Source organism: Protopterus annectens, chromosome 5.part0 (assembly GCF_019279795.1).
Source record: "Protopterus annectens isolate FY-2018-M chromosome 5.part0, PAN1.0, whole genome shotgun sequence".
In the NCBI taxonomy this organism is placed as follows: Eukaryota; Metazoa; Chordata; order Ceratodontiformes; family Protopteridae; genus Protopterus; species Protopterus annectens.
The window spans coordinates 967,590,385-967,613,500 of record NC_056735.1 but is presented as its reverse complement, the minus strand read 5'-3'; the positions used below and the strand labels follow the sequence as shown (position 1 = coordinate 967,613,500).

The window sequence follows — 23,116 nt, the reverse complement described above, 5'->3', positions numbered from 1 at the left end:
AATTTCAGGGCCAAAACTCACTCTTACCATGAAGGATAGGCTATCTAGTGCTTACCACTCCCACTGATAAGCTAGAAGGCTTCCCTCAAACACAGAAAGGCTTGGGGGGCTTAGAAGCTTATGAACAATCCTGCATACAGCAACTCTGTAACCGGGCTAGGCTAGTTATAGGAAAGGCGGGAAACAGGCACAAGTCTGGCTTTCAAACCAGAACGTTGAAAGAGATGGAAAAAACTGCTCAAACAGCCAATAGCTACAATTTCTGGGCCAGAGACCACTCCTCTTGTGGTAGATATGCTACCTGATGCTTACCACTCCCACTGATAAGCTAGAAGGCTTCCCTCCAACACGGAAAGGTTTGGGGAGCTCAGAAGCTTAAAAAGAGTCTTGGATACAGCAAATCTGTACCTGGACTAGACTAGTAACAGGAAAGACAGGAAACAAGCGCAAACACAGACTTTTAAATCAGAAGGTTGAAAGAGATGGAAAAGCTTCCCAATAAACTATAATTTCTGGGCCAAAAAACACTCCTCCTGTGGTAGATAGGTTACCTAGTGCTTACTACTCCCACTGATAAGCTAGAAGGCTTCTCTCCAACACAGAAGGGCTTGGGGGGTGGGGCTCAGAAGCTTACCAACAGTCCTGAATACAGCAAAACTGTACCTGGACTACACTAGTAATAGGAAAGGCAGGGACCAAATGCAAAATGGGATTTTAACCAGAAAGTAGAAAGAGATGGAAAAACTGCCCAAATGGTCAATGAACAACAATTTCAGGGCCAAAACCCACTCTTCCCGTGGTAAATAGGCTACCTAGTGCTTACCACTCTCACTGATAAGCTAGAAGGCTTCCCTCCAACACAGAAAGGCTTGGGGGGCTCAGAAGATTACCAACAGTCCTAGATACAGCAAGAATGTATCTGGACTTGACTAGTTACAGGAAAGGCAGGAAACAAGCTTAGATTTTTTTTTAGTCACAGAAAAGCAGCTAAAACAGCAATAAATACAATTCAAATTGTAGTGCAGGCCACCACACCCGAGTGTGTAGCAACACTATGGCAAATGCAGTTCAAATAAATGTAATTAAATTAACAAATGACTAAAAAACAAGTGCTGAAGGCAGTAAATTAGAAGGCTACTAACAAGCAGTAATAAGTGCAGAGTAAAAGTGACTGAGCAGATAACAGCACGCAGAAGAGCAATTAAGACAGCTACAGTAAGAGCAGCTGAATTAAAAAAAAAAATATATATATATATATATATATATATATATATATATATATATGTGTGTGTATGTATTTTTTTTTTTTTTTTTTTTTTTTTGAGGGAAGGAACAGAACAGGATTAAGAGGCTACAGGGGTTGTCCTTCCCAAATGCTCTTTTTGTACACAATAGGAGCACCTGAAATCAGAATATGATCTCACTGCACTCAGTTGAGTGAACAAATGAGATGGGCCAGGAAGGAGTACACAAATACAAATCTACAAGAAGGGTGGGCAACTTCAAAGTGACCAACATTAACACCAAAACAAGAACAGGGAGGGTCGGTGGGGAACTAACTGTAGAGAGATAGCCGCAACATCAGTTGAGTTAATATTCAGTGAAAAACACAAATAAATAAATTAAATACAGTACAATATGTAAAAGAGCAGATAAAAGTGTACTTAAATACACTTATACGTCCAGCTGATTTCAGGTAGATGTTAGCCGGCCAAAGCTCTGATATTAGGCAGAGACAGCTCAAAATGTGCCACTTATATAAGGCAAGACAGAATGTCAATGATGAGCTAAAACTATCCCACTGCTATCAATGGCTACACAGAAATTATAAAAAGAACTCTGTAGAGACACAGCCACAACTTCAGTTGAGTTGATATTCAGTGAAAAATGCAAATAAATAAATTAAATACAGTACTATATGCAAAAGAGCAGATAAAAGTGTACTTAAAACTCACTTATACATACAGCTACACATAAAAAAGTGTGAGCTGATTGCTGCCGCACAGATATCACTGGTAGGGACTCTTTTTGCAAATGCTGTTGAAATGGCTATTGCTCTGGTGGAACAAGTCTAAGGTTTTCATTGCAAAGGTAACCCATATGTTTTGTAAACAAAGGAAAAGCAATCTGCCAACCACTTAGATAAGAGTTGCTTTTGACACCCGTTGTCTTAGTTTTACTTTGGAAAAAGAGACAAGAGCTGGTTTGATTTTCTAATATCTTTGCTGCGATGCTAGTAAAGTTGGAGCTGTCTGTAGAAATCTAACATATGAAAGACGTGTTCAACTTCAGTAGCAAAATTTGCAAAAAATATAAGTAAGTCAATGTGTCGATTTAAACTTGTTTCAGATGATGTCACCTTTGGAAGAAATTAAGTTTTTCTTCTTAGTGAAAGTCTGTCTTTATGGAATATAAGAAAAGGTGGTCTTTCACAAAAGAAACTTTAAATCGGCTATGGCTCTAGGTTCAAAAGGTTGAGTCAGTGGTTAAAGCAAAAGTGTAATATCCCATGGTGGGACAGGACCTCCAAGAGGAAATCCCAACAAGAAAGTTCCTTTAATAAAATGCTTTGGCTACTCAAAGTGACTCAACAGATGAATCATCAAGTCCTATGTGAAAATTTGAGTAACTGGAACTTCGCAGAAAAAGCTCTGAAAAAAATTCCAGTACTGCTGGAAGAGAGGCTGAGAAAGGGGTCCAACACCTTTGAGAATGGCCAAATACAAAAACTTTTCTATTTGCTCTTGTAAATCATTTGCTTGACTCCTTTTGTGAATAAGAAATTATAACGACTACTAGAAAGGAAAGCCTAACATCTCTACCCATCATTAGAATTGGAGAAACTATGCAGTTAATTTTATGGTCTGAAGGTCCAACAGAGGCACCCTGGATGGGTAACTAAGTAGATCAATGCTGAAATTCAGTACCCGTAAATTGCACAGTAAGTGAGGCCAATGGAACAGGAACTACACTTGCCAAGGCCAAATGAGACAATGAAGATTACCTTGGTCTTGAACCTTGTGGCTTTCCTGAATGAATTCTGTGAGAAGGGATATCAATGGAAAGGCGTAAAGGAGACCTGGGGACCAAATGTGGACTACAACATCTCTCGGTGACTGCCCTGTGGAAGGATGAGGGCAAAGTAACTGCAGCACTTGTTGTTTAGGTAGGAAGCAAACAAATCAAAGCTAGGCTGGCCCCACTGACAGATGATCTTTGCCACCACTGTTTAGGAGACCACTCATGAGGTAATAGGATACTCCTGCTCACATCCAAGGAATGTGCATTGCTACTTAGAAAGCAGTGGGAAGACATCGCCCATTGCCAAACGTGCATGGCATCCCAGTAAAGAGGATCGGAAAGTGTTCCACCCTGTTTGTTGATGTACCATACCACTAACATATTTTCTGCTTGGATGGAAATAACACCCTTGGGTAGGAAGTCTTGAAAAGATTGCAATGCTAGGAGGACTGGTCTCATCTCCAAGACACTGACGTGAAGCTTGGTCTCCGGTGATGTCCAGGTCCTTGTACTGTCTTCCCCTCAAAATGCCCTCCTCACCATAGAAGGGAAGTCTGCTCTCGACTACTGAAGGAGAAGTGATCCACCAACTTAAATGTTTTTTTTTAAGTTACTTGACTATGGAGGATCCTAGTATGAAGGGGATGAATTCTCTGTGACCACTGGATCGACACAGTGTCCACTGCATTACCCTCATTTGCTATCTTGCTAAATGGGATACTGTAATAGTACTGTAATACTGTAATAGTAGAAGCCATCAGAACTAAAAGCGGCAAATCAGTCTTGCCTGTGGGCAAGGATATGGAATCCCTTGAGAGGCTATAAGTCTTAACAACCAGACTCTTGCAATGAAGAGATTTACAATTTGCTGAACCATGTCTATCTGGTATCCTTCAAATTCTATATTCTACGTGGGTGACAGATTGCTCTTCATGTGGTTGACTGTTACCCCCATTTGGTCTGTAAGACTGAGAAGGAATGTCTGGTGCTGTAATAGTAGATCCTTGACAATAACAGTTAAGAGCCAACAGTCTAAGTATGGGAAGATTTGGATCACCTGGAGTCATAGATGAGCTGCTACCACTGCCACAATCTTGGTGAATAACCGGGGGGGGGGGGGGGGGTCTGTGTTGAGAGAGAATGGCAATGCTCTGAATTGGTAGTGATAGTCTCCCAGCTGTAAATGGAGGAATCTTGTGGATTGCCATTGGATCTTGATGTGACAGAAGGTGTCCTGGAGCTCAACAGAGTTAATCCAATCATCCTATCTTGATAGAGGGAGTTCTGGACTGTACTGTGAATTTCCAGAACATTGTTTGACATACTGATTTAGGTGGCTGAGATCCAAAACTGGTCTGATGTCCTCTTCTTTGAAAACAAAAAGAACCTGGAATAGACTCCAGATCCTAACTGGTCTGGGGGGACGGGCTGGATGGCTCTTTTACTCAGCAACTTTAACACCTCTGTTGATGTTGATTCCAAATGACAGGTGGAGTTGACAAAAATGGTATGGTATAGCCTCTGGTGATTATTCTTAGCACCCATGATTAGGACATTATGTTTTGCCAGACTAAAGGGTACAAGGTTAAGTGTCCCCGAAGTGCCTCCAAAATGCAGCAGTCAGGCAACCTTTCTGGGACAGTGGAAAGTTTTCTCGGTAAAGGTGCCACAGAAACCTTGATTATGTGGTCTGCTTCTGCCTCAGACAGTGTCCATTTGAATTATATCTGCCACTTCCACAGTGCGGTCTATCTCCACAAGTGTCATGGTGAAACCACTGTGATATTTTGAACCACATTTTCCTACCTCTCCTTTGATTCCTAGAAAAAAGGTCTTTGTGGAATACAAAAGCAGTTTCCCATGCCAGATAAGACCTTACCATCCTGTTCACTCCTTGCAAATATGTTCCTTACCTTAGGTCTAAATAGAGCGGAACTGTCATGGGGCATTTATAAAGGATGGCTTAAAGCTTTCCACAAAACTGCACAGCCATATCCAGGCATGACGAAGTATGGGAATACCTGTGCAGGGTGCCTTTGATATGACATCAGCTGCATTTGATAGTACTTGCATGGCCACATTTGATGTAGATTGCAGAGCAGACATTTGGGCGTCCATTATTTTTAGATGTCTGATGTTATGTTACATGACAGGGACTTGGAAACCTTTTGATCAAGTCCCTTTAGAAACATGCCAAATGGGCTTGGCAGTTCACCACTAATAATGCAAAGGTTGCTAAAGTACAAGTCCATTTCCCTAGTTTGTCCAGGGGATGGACAACGGAAATTTCTTTAGATAGTTCCTTTGTTGTGGCTGCTGCTACCATCATGGTATCTACTGGAGGGTCTTTGGACCAACGCTTACTATACCTAGGAGTAATCAAGGTTCCATCCATTTTTTTAGAAACAGGCTCTGCCACATCAGGTTCCTTCCATGCCTACTGAGCAAAAAGATTGATTAAGACATTAGGAGGTAGAACCACCCAGGACTCCGATGGACCAGATCCAAAAACTTCAAGGAACACAGACTCATCAGAAGATCAGAAGACAGAGCTTCGGTGGACAATCCGTTCCATCCTTTTCAATTCCGCTATGTCCACATAGGTGACGTCCTCAGAAGGAGGATCTGGATCCTAAGGTGGCAGATACTGCAGCTATCCTGAAGATGAGAAGGAGCTAAACAGCAGGCACAAACTCTGTATCCACAAGCTAGGCACTTTTTGAATTCAAAAGGCTTTTCAGACATCAGAACAGCACACACAGAGGAAAAACAAACAAACTAGTACATATATGACCCCAAGTACTATAAATTCTACTTACAAAGTAAACGACACTACTTGTACTAAGTTGGTAACACTTACAATTCAAAGACTTATAGTAATGACTATATGACAACATATATACCCACACTACTAAAAATTATATAAGGTAACGTACTTATATAAGCTGGAACAGTTTAAACTACTATACAACTTATATATTTTAACTACCTATACTAACTCTAAAAACTTAACCTAAGTAACAATCCTATGAGGAAAGGGAGGAGCAGATTTTTTTTTAATTACAAATTTGGCTTTCACTTATTGTGAACACTCAGAGGACGCATCTGATCAAACAAGAGGCAAATAAGATTGCAGGTAAATCAGTCAGAAAGAGAGACGTGTGGGTATGAAAGAAGTCAGAGCTCTTGTATCCAATACTCTGGTATAAGAGGAGTGGTTTAAGGCAGTAGCTTGTAGTTTATTGGCCATTTTGGGTCATTTCCTGTCTTTTCCAGCCCCCTGCTATAAAGCACGCTTTAGCGCGCATTAGCGCGATTTAGCTACCGTTGCACACTAGGGCAGCGACGGTTAAGCAGGTTTAAACTATTCGGGCTACCTAAAGTCCACTCTTCAAATTTTCCCTTAAAACTACCTTCCTCGAACTATACTACTGATCTAATCAGCGTATCCTATAATTAAAAAGATCATCTCTACTTGACTCCAAGTAGACTATTCTCTATCTGTTAAACATAGCACTTGCTCCTACAGTACTTATTACCTTGATATGGCACTCTTGTCATAGATAGTACCCCAAAAAGGCAACCCCCCATTTCTCGGTCACCCACGTCCCCTGGAATCTTTTTTAAAGTTTTTTTTGTCTATTCCTTTTAGCATGTCGAGGGATCAGTTGCTAGTGTCCTCTCCTGCTCAGCTGGTGAACCTGGGAATATTGAGGCAATGTTACAATTGCCTCATGTACACAGACAACCCTCTCCTCCTCCCACAAAACACAAATACATGCGAGAGATGCAACTATACGGCCAAACTGGAGGCTGAGCTCTCTCAACATAGGACTGGCAAGACCAGTCAGGAGGAAAAGGTTACCACACACACTATAGACCCAGTCTCACATAGTACCATTACAACCTCAAATCATACACATAAACACACAAAGACATACTCGAGGCTCTGATCAAAAATCTACCAAAACAGCAGAGGCCACCAAAGCAGACACCCAAACAACCACCACCTCAGAACACAACACCTGCAACACATAGACCTCACAGTCAGAGTGTCAAACAGTCACAGCCCTTAAGGCCAAACACAATGCCAGACACACTAGTCATTGGTGACTCCATAGTCAGACACACTGACGTCCCGCTCACCAGACTGAGTAAGGAGAAGGTCACAGTAAGCTGCCTGTTGGGTGCTAGAATCCGCCACATAACGCAAGCACTCAGGTCTCTCAACAGCAGGTACAAATATGACTCAGTCATTGTCCACGCTGGTGTAAACGACCTGAGACGTACCTCCTTGGACTACATGAAAAGAGACATTGAGGAGCTCTCTGATTATGTAGCCCAGGCAGGTATGACCCTGACCTTGAGCAGTATCCTACCTTCACCAAGAATGATGCCACAATACAGAGATAAGATGATCAGCTTTAACAATTGGCTTAAACACTGGTGTCATTCAAAGGGGATCCAGTGTCTGTCTGCCTGGGATGACATGCTGGACAAGCCACGCTGCTTCGCAAGGGACGGCTTGCACCTGTCACCCCTGGGATTCCGGATATTGGCAAAGGCTCTTGCCACCCCCACAGTGCCTTTTTTAGGCAAGTCTCAAATTCTAAACCTACCACCCTAGAACACAAAAAAGGAAAAAAACTAAGGGTAATGCTGCTCAATGCCAGAAGTCTAAATCTCAAAATGCACGCACTCGAGGCCCTTCTCAGTATGGAGAACATCGATGTCTGTGCTGTGACAGAAACCTGGTTCAAGGCTCCTGAGAGCACCCCAGCTATCAGGTTTTACCTCATATCATGCGTTCCGCCCCAAAATCCGGACAATACCAAGAAAGGAGGGGGGGGTATCCATATTCATCAAGGACACCCACACCTCAAGACTGGTGGCAACGCACGATGCATCGGAGACCATCCAGGTGCAATTAACCATAGGCAAGACTGCTCTGCAAATTGTAGCATGTTACAGGCCACCCTCACAAACTCAGGAACCTCACATGGCCTTCCTGAAAACACTAGAGGGATAAATGTATCACCAAACACCATCATACTAGATGACTTCAATTACCCTAATATAGACTGGGAACACTACTCAAGCCCAAACACCCTAGCCCAAAAGTTCCTGGAATTCATAAACTCAAATGCCATGGAACAACTAGTCACCATCCCCACAAGAGGAGATAACATACTTGATCTCATCATCACGAACATGGGAGCACAATGTTCAACACCGGAGGTGTACCCCTCACTGGTGAGATCAGACCACAAACTAACCTCGCTGGAGGTCCTCATCCCACCCCCACCTGAAATAAAAAAGACCACAGTAAAGAACTTCTAAAAAGCCGACTTCACACTTCTAAAGACTATTGTGGTCTCCTTTAAGGCCCCTGAGCCGTGGAAAACAGTACTCAAGCCGCTGAATCACTTACAAATGCCTTCTACCAGCACCTGCAGGACTGCATGGATAAGGCAATCCCAAGCAAAACAAAGACTCTTTGTACCAAAGGCAAGCGTCCAGTCTGGTGGACCCCAGCCATAAACAAACTCTACAACAAAAGGAGGAAGCTACTACAAGATAGAGCAAAATCCTTAAAAGGTAAGACACCCTTGATCACTATAAGTAAAAAACTAAGAGCTCTCATAAAATCATCCAAAGCAAAATTCGAGAGAAAAATAGCTAAAGACTCAAAAGACAATCATAAGGCCTTCTTTAGCTATGTTAGAAACCTGGGAGGAAACTCCCAGATATGCTCAGAGCTAGTTCAAAATGATGTGAAGATTACTGATCCTACAGACATTGCCAACATACTGGCTGACAGGTTCAGTGCAAACTTCTCCCCCAAAAGGAGAGATAACAATACCAAACGATAGCAGCCCCCCAAACATCTGCAGCGCCCAAGTGAGAGCTGCTCTCTCCAAAGCAAAAAACACAGCATCCATGGGACCTGATGGTGTCCCCGGCTGTGTGCTCCATGAACTCAATGAGGAATTAAACCCACAGCTAGGACAGCTGTTTAATCAAAGTCTTACCTCTGGATACGCACCCAGGAGTGGCGCACTGCAACTGTGGTACCACTTCACAAAGGCGGTGCCTCCACCGACCCTGGAAATTACCAGCCCATTAGCTTGACAAGCCTTATCTGCAAAGCCATGGAGAGGATCATAATGGACCTCATAAATAAAGACATAGGGAATTTGCAGACTTTGGATCCAACCCAGTTTGGCTTTGTCAAAGGCAGATCATGCCTTTTAAACTTGGTTGACTTTTGAAACAGTCACCAAAGCCATTGATGAGGGAAAGGCAGTCCATACAGCCTACCTCGATCTGGCTAAGGCCTTCGATACAATACCCACTCGGGTATCATTGAAAAACTCATCAGCTTAAATGTCAACCCATACATCACAAGATGGGTTGCAAACTGGCTGAGTGACAGAACCCACAGGGTCAGAGTTGCTGGCGCCATGTCAGACTCAAAGCCTGTCACAAGTGGTGTCCCACAGGGCTCAGTCCTGGGCCCACTCTTGTTTGGCATCTACTTTTCTGAAGTACAAGCAAACACAGGAGGGTTATGGCTGACAAAGTTTGCAGATGACTGCAAACTGGGCGCCATAGTAGAAAACACATCTGACACAGATATCCTTCAGAAGGGTCTCACAGAAACGGATAACTGGTGCCAGAGCCACGGCCTAAAGTTAAATGCCAAAAAATGCATAGTCATACCCTTCGGGAAAAACAAGGTTACCCCTAGCTACCAAATAGGTGGCAATCCACTGAGCACAGAAGAAGTTATCAGGGACCTGGGGACCCAGGTTGATAGTAGTCTGTCATTCGACACCCATGTAGCTAAAGTAGTTAGGAAAACCTTCTACATTGCCCACCTTATCATGAAGGGATTCTCATCTAGAACAAGGGAGGTCATAGTTTCCCTTTACTCATCACTCATCAGACCAATGATTGAGTACAATGCCCCATTCGGAATGTATCTGACCCGACACTTGCAGCAGCTGGAGAGGCCACAAAAGTTCCTCACCAAAAGGATAAAGGGTCTCAAAAATCTGTCCTATGCTGCCCGACTGAAAGAACTCCAGCTCTATTCAGTCGCTTATCGCTTGCTCAGAGGTGACCTTTGCCTAACATACAAGGCCATGTCAAACCCAGATTTGATGAATATGCTTCACCTCAAAAAATCTAGATCCATCAGAGCCACAAGGGCGGGGGAGACTTAAACCTTGACACGGCTATTAATAGGACGTGCTGGAGGGATAGATTCATCACCCAAAGACTCCCTATGCTGTGGAACAAAATCCCGGTACATGTGAGGCAGAGCACCTCGCTGGCCTTGTTCAAGAAAAATCTTGACCAATGGATGGGAGATCGCAGATATACCCCAGGGATTACCTCAGTGTCACTGCTCGACAGAGGCACAGCAAAATAATGGGTATAGTTCCCCATACTAAAGGGGTGGCGTAAGCCACAAAACGATGGGCTAGGCTTGTAAATGCCCTCGGGCAGATAGCCTAGTATGAACCTATGAACCTATGAACCTATAAGGCGCTAAGGTTGGATCTGGTCAGATTAGATGACCCAAGCATTTATTGAATGGGACGAAAACAGACAACATTGGATCAAACAGTTAAAAAACACAAACAGCACTGGTATTTCTACTGTATTTCAGTAAAGTATGCATACTTTCTTACCTAAAAGCCCTTCTAATCACAGCTGGAGCTTCATCTGTATTTGCAGTATCTTCATTACATTGCACAGTCTTGGGAGTTCTGTAGGAAAAACGGAATCCATAAATGTAAACTTCAGCTGCACATGTCTTTGCTAAATGCATTCAAACCGGGTCTTTTTGGTCTGTTCTAAATGTGGTATACATAGTTCTCAAATGGAAATAGGCAGATCTCAACAGAATCAGGGACATTTTTTTTAAATATTGGCAGTATTAACTTGAGATGCTGACATAACAAGAGAATGTGAATTCATATACATTTTCTGAAGTAAAAAGATTCTTACCTCTAATTACTGTCACTATTTCTTAAGTGTAACTCACTGTATTTTCTCTAAAGGTCACCAGGTTTTAGCAGGGATTAAAAAAGAGGGACAGAGCTAAAATTTCATTCAAAATCAGTGATAATTCAGAGGTATGGCGGTACAGAAAGCACTATCCCTACCAAAGGAAACTGAAAGCTAAAAGAGACGGCATAGTAAGGTAATATATCTGCCTGTCATGAAAGAAATTTCAAGTTGTTGCACAGCTATCTTATCCAGTCATGTGACACCCACTTTAAATAGTGCACTCATCCCTGTACACTAGTCACCACTCAGCATATGTAAGTGGATGTAAATGTCTGTAAATTGACAGCTTATGTCAAATATGTTGTACAAAATATGTCCCTAGTAACTATGCTGCACAAAATATGTCCCTAGAAACTCTGCAAAAGTACAAAAATACTGGTTCTTTCTGTGGCACACAGAATCAAAGGACAAAAACATCCTTTTAAAATGGTACAAGCCACTTAAATCATACCTGCTGCTATACATGAGCACTACATTGATGTAATACCATTTAAAATCCTAGCACAATTTCTGTGGTACCAATTTAATTCAATGTCCTTTCTCAAAAGTGCACATTTCTGCAGCCTCAGTCAGTTAGTTAAAAAAAAGCATTCTGTTCTTCTATACTAAAGACCTTCCTCAAATCAGGATAGCAATACAAGGAAAAAAGGGTACATTAAATGCATACATGGGGATTGGAAGACTATGGGAGAACAAAAGAAAAAGCACACAGTGATCTACACTGCTTTACTCATGGGAAGGTCCTCCTGACAAAATTGGACATTTATCTTCTAAGTGACAGGTCCCGTGTTGCATCAGTGTAAAATAACAGATTATACTTATTACAGTTTCTGGAATTACCTCCCTGGTCATCAAACTGGTACAGGTACAAAAAACAAGCTCTAACAGCTTAAGAGTGACACGACTGCAGGACATACAGCACTGTTTATATATTTAGTATGTTTTACATTCTGAAGAGCCAGAATGTTGAACGTCATGTAATCCAAAAAGTGAAGTCTATGCACTGACAGTATATTACCTCATGTCCATCAAGACATGTAGGTACCCTGAGAGTGCCAGTTGGATACAGTTACAGTTTACGACACATGATCTTTAACAAATGATTCAGACTGCATGATTAGCCATGACAGCCAACAACTGCACTTTTCACAGCTCTCTCGACAGACATATTCTTGAGTGGTGCTATGATGAAACCATTTCAACACTGTGCAGCAGTGGATATGTCGGCCATTATTTCTGTCACACCTGAGCTGGCTGATAGCATAGTCTGTGCCTGGTGTACTGAAGGCCACATAACACCTGAAGTACATCATGAAGTCATGAAGTCTGTGGGCATGTGGTATATTACTGTAAACCAAACACAGCAGGATGGAAACCGTGTCTGACAGTGTTTCCAATGTCCTGTCAAGTTGGGCCTCTCCCAACAAAACTGCAACATGTACTGCCATGTCCTTCACACTTCTATAGTTGACCACTCAAAGAAGACTGGAACCTGTCTTGCCTTTTATCCTGTGTCCTGTCAGGTTGATCCCCCACCCCAACAACACTGCCACGTCGTGACTTGCCCCTTGTGCCTTCTCATACAAATTCTCCCCTCAGCAAGATTGCAACATGTCCTGTCCTGTCCCTTCTCAGATTAAACTCTACGGTATGATGACAACATGCCCTATTCAGTCCCCTGTACCTAGTCAGACAGCACTTATTGCATGTTAGGACCTCATCATGCCCTCTGCAGTGTTGCCCCACACACTACTTGGCTCAAGTACTCTCCCTCTTGCTTCTATACACCTAAGTGTGATTACTCCAGCCTTGAGTCCATTAGCAGTAATCCTGTCTGCTGTCAGTTTGTCTACATGACAATACACTCAGATGTCCACTATAACCCAATTGCTGAAGCTGCTCTGCATAATGTGGTATCCCGAAATATGGTGACTGCATTTTTATCATGTTAAAATGGGCCTTGTAGTGCGATAATATGCTAATGAGGTGATTTAACAAGACTGACACTGAACTGCAGCTGTAAGCTATAATATAATATAAGTATATTATAACCCACAGTTGGTACTTACAGTGCTCATGCTGCATGTTTCCAGGCTCAGAGATCGTGTATAATATACATGCGCAGCCACTTTAATACCCAGCCATGCTACTGTTACTTTGCATTGCACTACTGTTAACATGCATAGCACTATCATGCTGTCCATCCATGTGAGTCACATGATGTCCAGCATGTTTGGCCATGCCCATCTGGCTACTATTGTTCATTAATTTTGGCCTGCAGACTGGACATGGCTTCTTCAGGCACAAAGTTGCAGGGTTCCTACATGGTACAGCAGGGAGTGTAAAATCTTAGGTTCATAGGTTCATACTATAGCAATAACCCACGCCTGGGTGTGGGTAATGCTGGATTTACCAACGGTTGGCGTGGTTTGGTCCCGAGGGTGAAGCCCGAGAGACCAAACAAAGCCAACCGTGGGTAAATACAGCACTACCCACACCCAGAAGTGGGTTATTGCTATTATACCATGACATTATTTAAGAAAAGAAACTATTACTTTTCTTAAATAATGGCATAGTATAATGCCTGTTTGCTGCCCTTCCGCAGATGTCTGGCATCCGCGGCAGTTCTGATGTACTGCGCGCGCAGTACATCAGAGTTGAGCAAAAGCAACGGAGAAAGCAAGATCTCCGTTGCTTTTTTTTTTAGTGTTTTGCTATGTTAAATGGGTTTAACATAGCGAGACAGCTTTAAAATAAGCAACGGAGATGTCCGTTGCTTATTTTAAAACTGTCTCGCTATGTTAAACTCATTTAACATAGCTTAAACACTAAAAACAACGGAGATCTTGCTTTCTCCGTTGCTTTTTTAAAACACTGTCGCTATGTTAAATGGGTTTAACATAGAGACAGTTTAAAATAAGCAACGGAGATCTCCGCTTATTTTAAAGCTGTCTCGCCATGTTAAACCCATTTAACATAGCGAGACAGTGTTTAAACAGTTATACTAATGGAAAAAGTCCGGCAATCGGACCTTTTTCCATTAGTATAACTCGATTTACAATGGGCACGCTGGCCAATCAGCGTGCACGTTTTGGAATAATAATGGGGGGTCATGGTATAATAGGCTATCTGCCCTGGGGCAATTATAAGCCTAGCCCGATTATGTACGGCTTACGCCACCCCTTGATTTGAGTATACTGTGCCCTTTTTAAGGTTTAGTTTACTGTGCCTCTGTCTAATAGTGACATGGGAGTAATCCCTGGGACAAACCTACGATCCCCCATCCACCTATCGAGATTCTTCTTGAAGAGATTCAGTGAGGTGCTCTGTCTCACATGAACTGGAATTCTATTCCAGAGCGAAGGGAGCCTCTGGGTTATGAACCTGTCCCTCCAGCAAGGTCTATTTATTTCTGTGCTGAGGTTCAAGTCCCTCGAGCGTGTGGCTCTACGGGATTTAGATTTACTGAGGTGGAGCATGTCCATTAATTCTGGATTTGACATAGCTTTGTATGTCAGGCATTGATCGCCTCGAAGTAGGCGGTATGCAACTGAGTAGAGCTGGAGTTTTTTTAACCGAGCAGCATATGGCATCTGTTTGAGACCCTTGATCCTCTTGGTGAGATACTTTTGGGGTCCTTCTAATTGCTGCAGGTGTCGGGTAAGGTACATCCCAAAAGGGGCATTGTACTCTATGATGGGCCTGATGAGGGATGAATAAAGGGGCACGATTACCTCTCTTTATCTAGATGTGAAACCCTTCATGATGAGGTGGGCTATGTAGAAGATCTTTCTAACCACTTTGGCAATGTGGTTTTCAAAGGAGAGATTGCTATCAACTTGGGTCCCCAGATCCCTAATAACTTTCTCTGTACTTAATGGGTTTCCGCCTATGTGGTAATTTGTGGGCACATTGTTTTTGCCAAAGGGTATGACTATACATTTTTTGGCATTTACTTTAAACCATGGCACTGGCACCAGTTATCTGTCTCTGTGATACCTTTTTGAAGGATGTTTGTGTCAGCTGGAGAGTTGATTATGGCACCCAGTTTGCAGTCGTCTGCGAACTTGGTGAGCCATAGTCCTCCCATGTTTGCCTGTACCTCAGAAAAGTATATACCGAACAAGAGTGGTCCCAGGACAGAACCCTGTGGGACGCCACTTGTGACTAGTTTCGAGTCGGACACGGCTCCAGCAACTCTCACTCTGTGGGTTCTGTCTTTGAGCCAGTTTGCGACCCATCTTGTGACATAGGGGTTTATATTTAAGCTGGATAGCTTATCTATGATGCCCGAGTGGGGTATTGTGTCAAATGCCTTTGCAAGGTCCAGATAGGCTGTGTGGACTACCTTCCCTTCATCTATGGCTTTGGTGACTGTTTCGAAGAAGTCAACCAGGTTCAAAAGGCAGGATCTGCCCTTAACAAAGCCGAACTGGGTAGGATCTAGTGTCTGTAGGTCCCCAATGTCTTTGTTTATGAGCTCCATGATGATCCTCTCCATAGCCTTGCAGACTAAGCTAGTCAGGCTTATGGGGTGATAGTTTCCAGGGTCCGTAGAGGCTCCACCTTTGTGGAGTGGGACCACTGTTGCTGTACGCCATTCTGTGGGCACATATCCTGTAGTGAGGCTGAGATTGTATAGCTGTTTTATTTGAAGGATTAGTTCCTCTTGTAGTTCATGTAGGACGCAACCTGGGATGCCATCAAGTCCCATGGAAGCAGTGTTTTTTGCTTTGGAGAGGGCAGCCTTCACCTGAGCATCAGAGATGTTTGGGAGGCAGCCCTCTGCCGGGATAGATACTTGCTCTTTTGGGGGGAGGGGGTGGAGAAGTTTGCACTGAACCTGTCTGCCAGGATATTGGCGATGTCTGTGGGTTCAGTGTATTTTTTGTCATTTAGAATCAACTCAGAACAAGTCTGGGAGTTGCATCCCAGGTTTCTAACATAACTGAAAAAGCCTTATGATTGTCTTTGGTGTCCTGTGCAATTTTTCTCTCGAAGCTGGCCTTGGAGGATTTTATGAGGGATCGTAATTTTTTGCTAGTACTGATCAGAGATGCCTTCCCTATTAGGGATTTTGCTCTATCATGTAGTAGCTTCCTCCTTCTGTTGTACAGTTTATTTATGGCAGGGGTCCACCAGACTGGACGCCTGCCTTTGGATGATTGGGTCTTGGTTTTGTTTGGGATAGCATGATCCATGCATTCCTGGAGATGTCCGTTGAATGCGTTTATATAGGATTCAGCAGTTTTGGCCGTAGTTTCCACTGGCCCTGGGGCCTTGAAGGATTCCACTTCGGTTTTGAGAAGTGAGAAGTTCGCTTTTGAGAAGTTTTTCACTGTGGTTTTCTGGGCTGGGGGTGGGGTCGGGATGTGGACATCCAGAGAAATTAATTTATGGTCTGATCTTACCAATGAGGGATATACTTCTGGTGTGGAGCATAGAGTCCCCATGTTGGTAATGATCAGGTCTAGTATGCTGTCCCCTCTTGTGGGAGTGGTGACTAGTTGTTCCATAGCATTTGAGTTTATAATTTCCAGGAACCTTTGGGCTAAGGTGCTGGGGCTTGAGTAGTGCTCCCAGTCAATGTTTGGGTAGTTGAAGTCGTCCAATATAATGGTGTTCGGAGAGATCTTCATGTTCTCCAATGTTTTCAGGAAAGCCGAGTGGGATTCTTGACTTTGAGAGGGTGGTCTGTAGGAAGCTATAAACTGAAAAGCAGTCTTGCCCACTGTTAGTTGCACATGGATGGTCTCCAATACTTCGTGCAATGCCACTAACCTGGAGGTGTGGATATCCTTGATAAATATGGAAACTCCCCCTCCTTTTGTGGTTCGGTCCGGGTTTTGGGGCCGGAAAGCATGATATGAGGTATAGCCTGGTAGTGCTGGGGTGCTCTCTGGAGCCTTGAACCAGGTTTCTGTCACTGCACAGATATCGATGTTCTCCACACTGAGGAGAGCTTCAAGTGCGTGCATCTTGAGGTTAAGACTTCTGGCGTTTAGCAGCATTACCCTTAGTTTCTTGTTCCTTGTGCTGTCTATGGGGGTGGGTTTGACTTTTGAGCCTTGCCTAAAAAAGGCACTATGGGGGTGGCAAGAGCCTTTGCCAATATCCGAAAGCCCAGTGGTGACAGGTGCAAGCCATCCCTAGCGAAGCAACATGGCTTGTCGAGCATGTCATCCCAGGCTGACAGACTCTGGATCCCCTTTGAATGACACCAAAATTTTAGCCAATTGTTAAAATAGATCATTTTGTCTTTGTACTGTGGCATCATTCTAGGTGAGGGTAAGATGCTGCTCAAGGTCAGGGTCATACCAGCCTGGGCTACATGATCAGAGAGCTCCTCTATGTCTCTTTTCATGTATTCCAGGGAGGTACGTCTCAAGTCATTCACGCCAGCATGTACAATGACGGAGTCATATTTGTATTTGCTTTGGAGTGACCTGAGTGCTTGTGTTATGTGGTGGATCCTAGCACCCGACAGGCAGCTCCCCATGACCTTCTCTTTATTCAGCCTGGTGAGCGGGACATCAGTGTGTCTGACAATAGAGTCACCTATTACAAGAGTATCAGGTGTGTTATTCAGCCTTAAGGGCTGTGGCTGCTTGGCACACTGACTTTGTGGGTTATGTGTTGTGCGTGTTTTGTTTTGAGGTAGCGTTTGTTTGGATGTCTGCTTTGGAGGTCTCTGTTGCTTAAGTAGATTTTTATTTAGAGCCTCCGAGTATGTTTTTGTGTATTTATGTGTTTGGTTCGGTGATGTGGTGGGACTATGTGATACTGGAATTGTGTTGTGTGAGGTTACCTTCTCCTCCTGACTGGTTACACCAGTTTTGAGATGAGAGAGCTCAGCCTCCAGTTTGGCTAAATAGTTGCATCTCTCACATATATTTGAACCTGTTTGGAGGAGGAGAGGGTTGTCCGTGTACATGAGACAGTTGTAACATTGCCTCAAAATTCCCGGATTCACCAGCTGGACTGGAGAGGAAACCATTGACTGACCTTTGGACATGCTAGAGTAATATAGGGAAACTGAATTTAAGATGGACCAATAGAGGACAGGGTAATCGTAGAGAGTATAAGAGTAAGTAGTGCTTATGGTTTAATAGTGCTAACTTGTAGGATTACTTAATTGGACCAGTGAAGGGCCTTAGAATGAGGATATGGTGTTTAAATTGAGAGATAGAGCAGTTCTAAAGGAAAAAGTGAAGAGCAGACTTTGTGGAGCCAGGAATAGTTTAAACCCAAATAGTCGGCGTTGCCCACTGTTGCGCTATGCTCAAAAACGTGCAAAACCGCGCAAAAAAGGGTTTTAAGAGAGGAAGATGAAGGAGTTTTGGAATTGACCCAAAATGGCCAATAAAACTACAGTTTCACGTCAGTAACCACTCCCACAGGGGCAGGCAGGCTGCTCAATGTTTTTCACTGCCACTGATCAACAGAGAGACTTCCCTTTAGCCCAAGCAAAAAATGGCCTCACAGAAACTTACAAACAGTTCAAGAACAGCAAGCCTGTAACTGAACTTTTTTAAATCTCAGAAAAGTGGCAAAAAAGCAAGATTTTTTTTGTTTTTGTTTTTTCAGAGATAGCAGAGGTTCACAAGTATCAACAAGTTATAACAGTGCAGTAAATGACCCCACACAAGAGTGCTAGGCCAAAGACAGATAAAATGCAAGTTTTGAGAAAAAAACGATTTTAAAAATAAGTGCAAACAGGAAATTCAGTAAACAGCTCTAGGTTGTACTCTAAATACAGTTACTAATGCAGAAATCAAGTTTAACAAGCCAGAAAATGCTCAAAATAGGCGGCTATGCAGAAAAACTTAGCAAATAAACAGAGGAAAAATACTTAAAATCTCAAAAGTGGCTCCTTTCTTCTCTCAGCGTTTTCTCCTCTTGGTGGGTGCTTCACCAACAGCCAACAACCTGTTGTATATATGAAGGCATGTTTTACAAAACCAATCTTGCTATACTGTTGCTGCTTCCTTTAACAGAAAAAGGTCAACTGATATGAAGTGATTTGAAGTTTGCAAAATGAGATAATAACTAATTAATAAACAGAGAAATTAGGATGGGATGCAACTTACATCTCTGTGGAACTTCAGTCATTCAACAGTTTTCCTTGATCAGAATACGTTTTACCTTTTAAGATGGAGAAGATTCAGTCTTTCACATAGTTGCTAAACCAGTTATAAAGATCATGCTAGCAGAAAACTACGGACAACACATTAAAAGGCCTTTTTTAAACCTACAAAGATGACTACTGTAAGTAAGCTGTTTTTTCATATTTCTGTAGATAAAATCAGTCACACTTAATACTACTTTTTGTTTACTTCACTTATTACTGAAGCTGTGCTGAGAATTTGCATGACGTCCATATTTAAACAATAGTCGAGAACCTGAGACTTATCACCTCCTGTATTACTTTGCTTAAACATCTGACATTTTAAGAAATGAAGGGTGCAAGCACTCCAGATGTGACTAGACTTCTAGACTTGCCCAGTAATTTTAAATTGTATATATATATATATATATATATATATATATATATATATATATATATATATACACACACAAACACACACACACACACACACACACACACACACACACACACACACACTGGATATAAAAAAGTTTACACACCCCTGTTAAAATGCTAGGTTCTTGGGATATAAAAATGAGATCACAATAAATAATTTCAAAGCTTTTCCCACCTTTAATGTGACCTATAACCTGTACAATTCAAATGAAAAACAAACAAATCTGTTAGGGGAAAAATATATAAAAAACTTACAATAAGCTGGTTGCATAAGTGCGCACACCCTTATAATACTTTGTTGAAGCACTTTTTGATTTAATTACAACATTCAGTCTTCTTGGGTAGGAGTCTATCAGCATGGCACATCTTGCCTTGGCAATATTTGCCCACTCTTCCTTGCAAAAAGCACTCCAAATCTGTCAGATTGCAAAGCATCTCTCGTGCACAGCCCTCTTCAGGTCACCCCACAGATTTTCTATTGGATTTAGGTCTGGGCTCTGGCTGGGTCATTCCAAAACTTTAATTTTCTTCTGGTGAAGCCATTCTTTTGTTGATTTGGGTGTATGCTTGGGGTCATTGTCGTACTGAAAGATGAAATTCCTCTTCATCTTCAACTTTCTAGCAGACGCCTGAAAGTTTTGGGCTAAAAGTGGCTAGTTTTTGGAACTGTTCATAATTCCCTCCACCTTGACTAAAGCCCCAGTTCAAGCTGAAGAAAAGCAACCCCCAAAGTATGATACTGCCACCACCATGCTTCACCGTGGGATGGTGTTCTTTTGGTGATGCAAAGTGTTGTTTTGCACCAAAAGTGCCTTTTGGAATTGTGGCCAAAAAGTTCAGCCTTGGTCTCATCAGACCATAACACACATTCCCACATGCTTTTGGGAGATAATGTATTGTTTTGCAAATTTTAGCCAGGCCTGGATGTTTTTCTGTGTAAGAAAAGGCTTCCATCTTGCAAGCCTACCCCATAGCCCAGACATATGGAGAATATGGGAGATTGTAGTATACAACCAGTACTTGCCAGAAATTCCTGCAGCTCCTTCAGTGTTGCTGTAGGTTTCTTGGCAGCCTCCCTGACCAGTTTTCATCTTGTCTTTTCGTCAGTTTTGGAGGGACGTCCAGTTCTTTGCAACATCACTGTTGTCCCATATTTTCTCCACTTTTTGATGACTGTCTTCACTGTGTCCTATGGTATATATCCAATGTTGTGGAAATTTTTTTTTACCCTTCTCCTGACTGAAACATTTCAACAATGAGATCCCCTTGATGCTTTGCAAGCTCTCTTTGAACCATGGCTTTTGCTGTAGCAGGCAACTGCGTAAATGTCAGGAAAATCCTACTAAGACAGCTGAACTTTATTTGGGGTTAATCAGAGTCTCTTTAATTGATGGCAGGTGTATACCCAAGGAGACTGAATGCTATAATTAAATCAAAAGGTGCTTCAATGAAGTGTTAGTATAAGGGTATGCACACTTATGCAACCAGCTTATTGTATGTTTTCTGTTTTTTATTTTTGTCCCCTAACGGATTTGTTTGTTTTTCATTTGAATTGTATAGGTTATAGGTCACATTAAAGGTGGGAAAGGTTTTGAAATTATTTACTGTGGCCTCATTTTTTATATCACAAAAACCTGGCAGTTTAACAGGAGTGTGTACACTATTTATATCCACTGTATTTATGTATACACACAGACACACACACACACACACACACACACACACACACACACACACACACACGGCGATCTATGCTTAACATACAAGGCCATGTCAAACCCAGCACTGCTGGACATACTACATTTAAAGAAATACAAATTCCTCACAGCCACACGCTCCAGGGATCTAAACCTGGTCATCACAATGAACAAAACATGCTGGAGGGATAGGTTCCTGACCCAGAGACTCCCCATACTCTAGAATAGACTGCCCACACATGTCAAGCTGAGCGCCTCTTTGACCTTCTTCAAAAGGAACCTTGATGACTGGATGGGAGATAGGAAATTCACCCCAGGGATCACATCAGTCATCCTGCTAGACAGAGGACCAGGGAAGTAAATATTCTGGGAAGAAATAGCCAGGGAATTGTTATGGCTAGGCTTGTATAGACCCTAGGCCGATAGCCTAGTACCAACCTATGAATCTATATATATATATATATATATATATATATATATATATATATATATATATATATATATATATATACACACATATGTATGCATTTGAATAAATAAATGCATAAGTAAAGAATTATGAAGTTAAGATGTACCAGCAATGCATATCTGCAACCACATCTCTACACTGACAGCCTCTGCACCAACCAGGAATTGAAGGTCACTGAATTCCCCACACTGGCAAGAGATGCATTCGTTGTTGTTGTTGTGTCTTTCGGCTTTTCCCGGTTAGGGGTCGCCACAGCGGAACGCCAGTCTGCTAATGATTGGCAGCAGATTTTCACGAACGCCGAGGTGCCAGCTCGACGTTCAACCTTCAACGAAGGCACGCCCTTACGCATGTCTTTCGAACGCCCAAAATGCAGTATATATTCTCCCTTATTACTAAAATTAGGGAAGAAAACAGGCAAATGACTAGTCTGACTAAGTAGTTTGAGACACAACTTTAGGCAAAAAGGAGGGGTTGGTATGCAATGAGACTCTGTCCTTATGGAAAACCAAATACAGAGGTTCAAAGGACAGTGTCTGAAGTTCTGAGATCTGGCTAGCTGATGTAACAGCCACCAAAAAGACAGTCTTCCACGAAAGATACTTAACATCATAAGTAGCTGCGGGTTCAAAGGGGGGCTGAGTAATCAGATGCAGAGCCAGATTTAAATCTCAAGGGGAAGAAGGGTCCTTGTAAGGAGGTTTTAACAACACAGCCCCTTTTAAGAAGGCTTTGTGGATTTTGTGGGAAATCAAGGACAAATTACTAAACCCAAAATGGAAATTCAAAATGGCTGCTAACTATCTTAATAGTAGATGCTGCTAACACCTCTTACTGAAAAGGTGGGCTACGAATTCTAGAATGAAATGAATAGGGGCAGTGATGGGATCTGTGTTGTGTTGCTGTACCCAGAATATGAATCTCTTCCATTTACTTCTATGCAGTTTCTGAGTAGATGGCTTATGAGAGGACAACAAGAATAAGATATGACGGACCGGGGAGGAGAGCAGAGGTTGTCTGGCAATCAGTGGAACTGGAGGAACTAAGCTGTCAGCTTGAGTTTGAGAAGGTTGGGAGGAGTCATTACTGTTGAATGTGCCAACAGGTCCAGCAGGGGATCCGGAATCCAGGGATCCTTCTGCAGATGAGGCAACAGGAAGGGAAACCAGATTTGTTGAGGCCAATATGGGGCAATAAGGATTACTGTCCTCTTCAGCCTCTTGGCTTTCTAAAGAAACCTGGGGACCAACAGACTTGGGGGGCGGGGGGAACCATACAGAAGTCCGGGCGGCCAATCGTGTA

General features: G+C 42.6%; 1 protein-coding gene across 2 annotated transcripts in view; it reads right to left on the bottom strand.

Moving 5' to 3' along the window:
• Positions 1-23,116, bottom strand: part of LOC122802908 (protein Atg16l2-like) — a 1,475,787-nt gene that overhangs the window by 781,181 nt on the left and 671,490 nt on the right. For both annotated transcript variants that reach the window (XM_044072730.1, XM_044072731.1), the window contains exon 7: positions 10,722-10,799. In XM_044072730.1, coding sequence (XP_043928665.1) covers positions 10,722-10,799 — 78 coding nt within the window. The remainder of the gene's footprint in view (positions 1-10,721; positions 10,800-23,116) is intronic.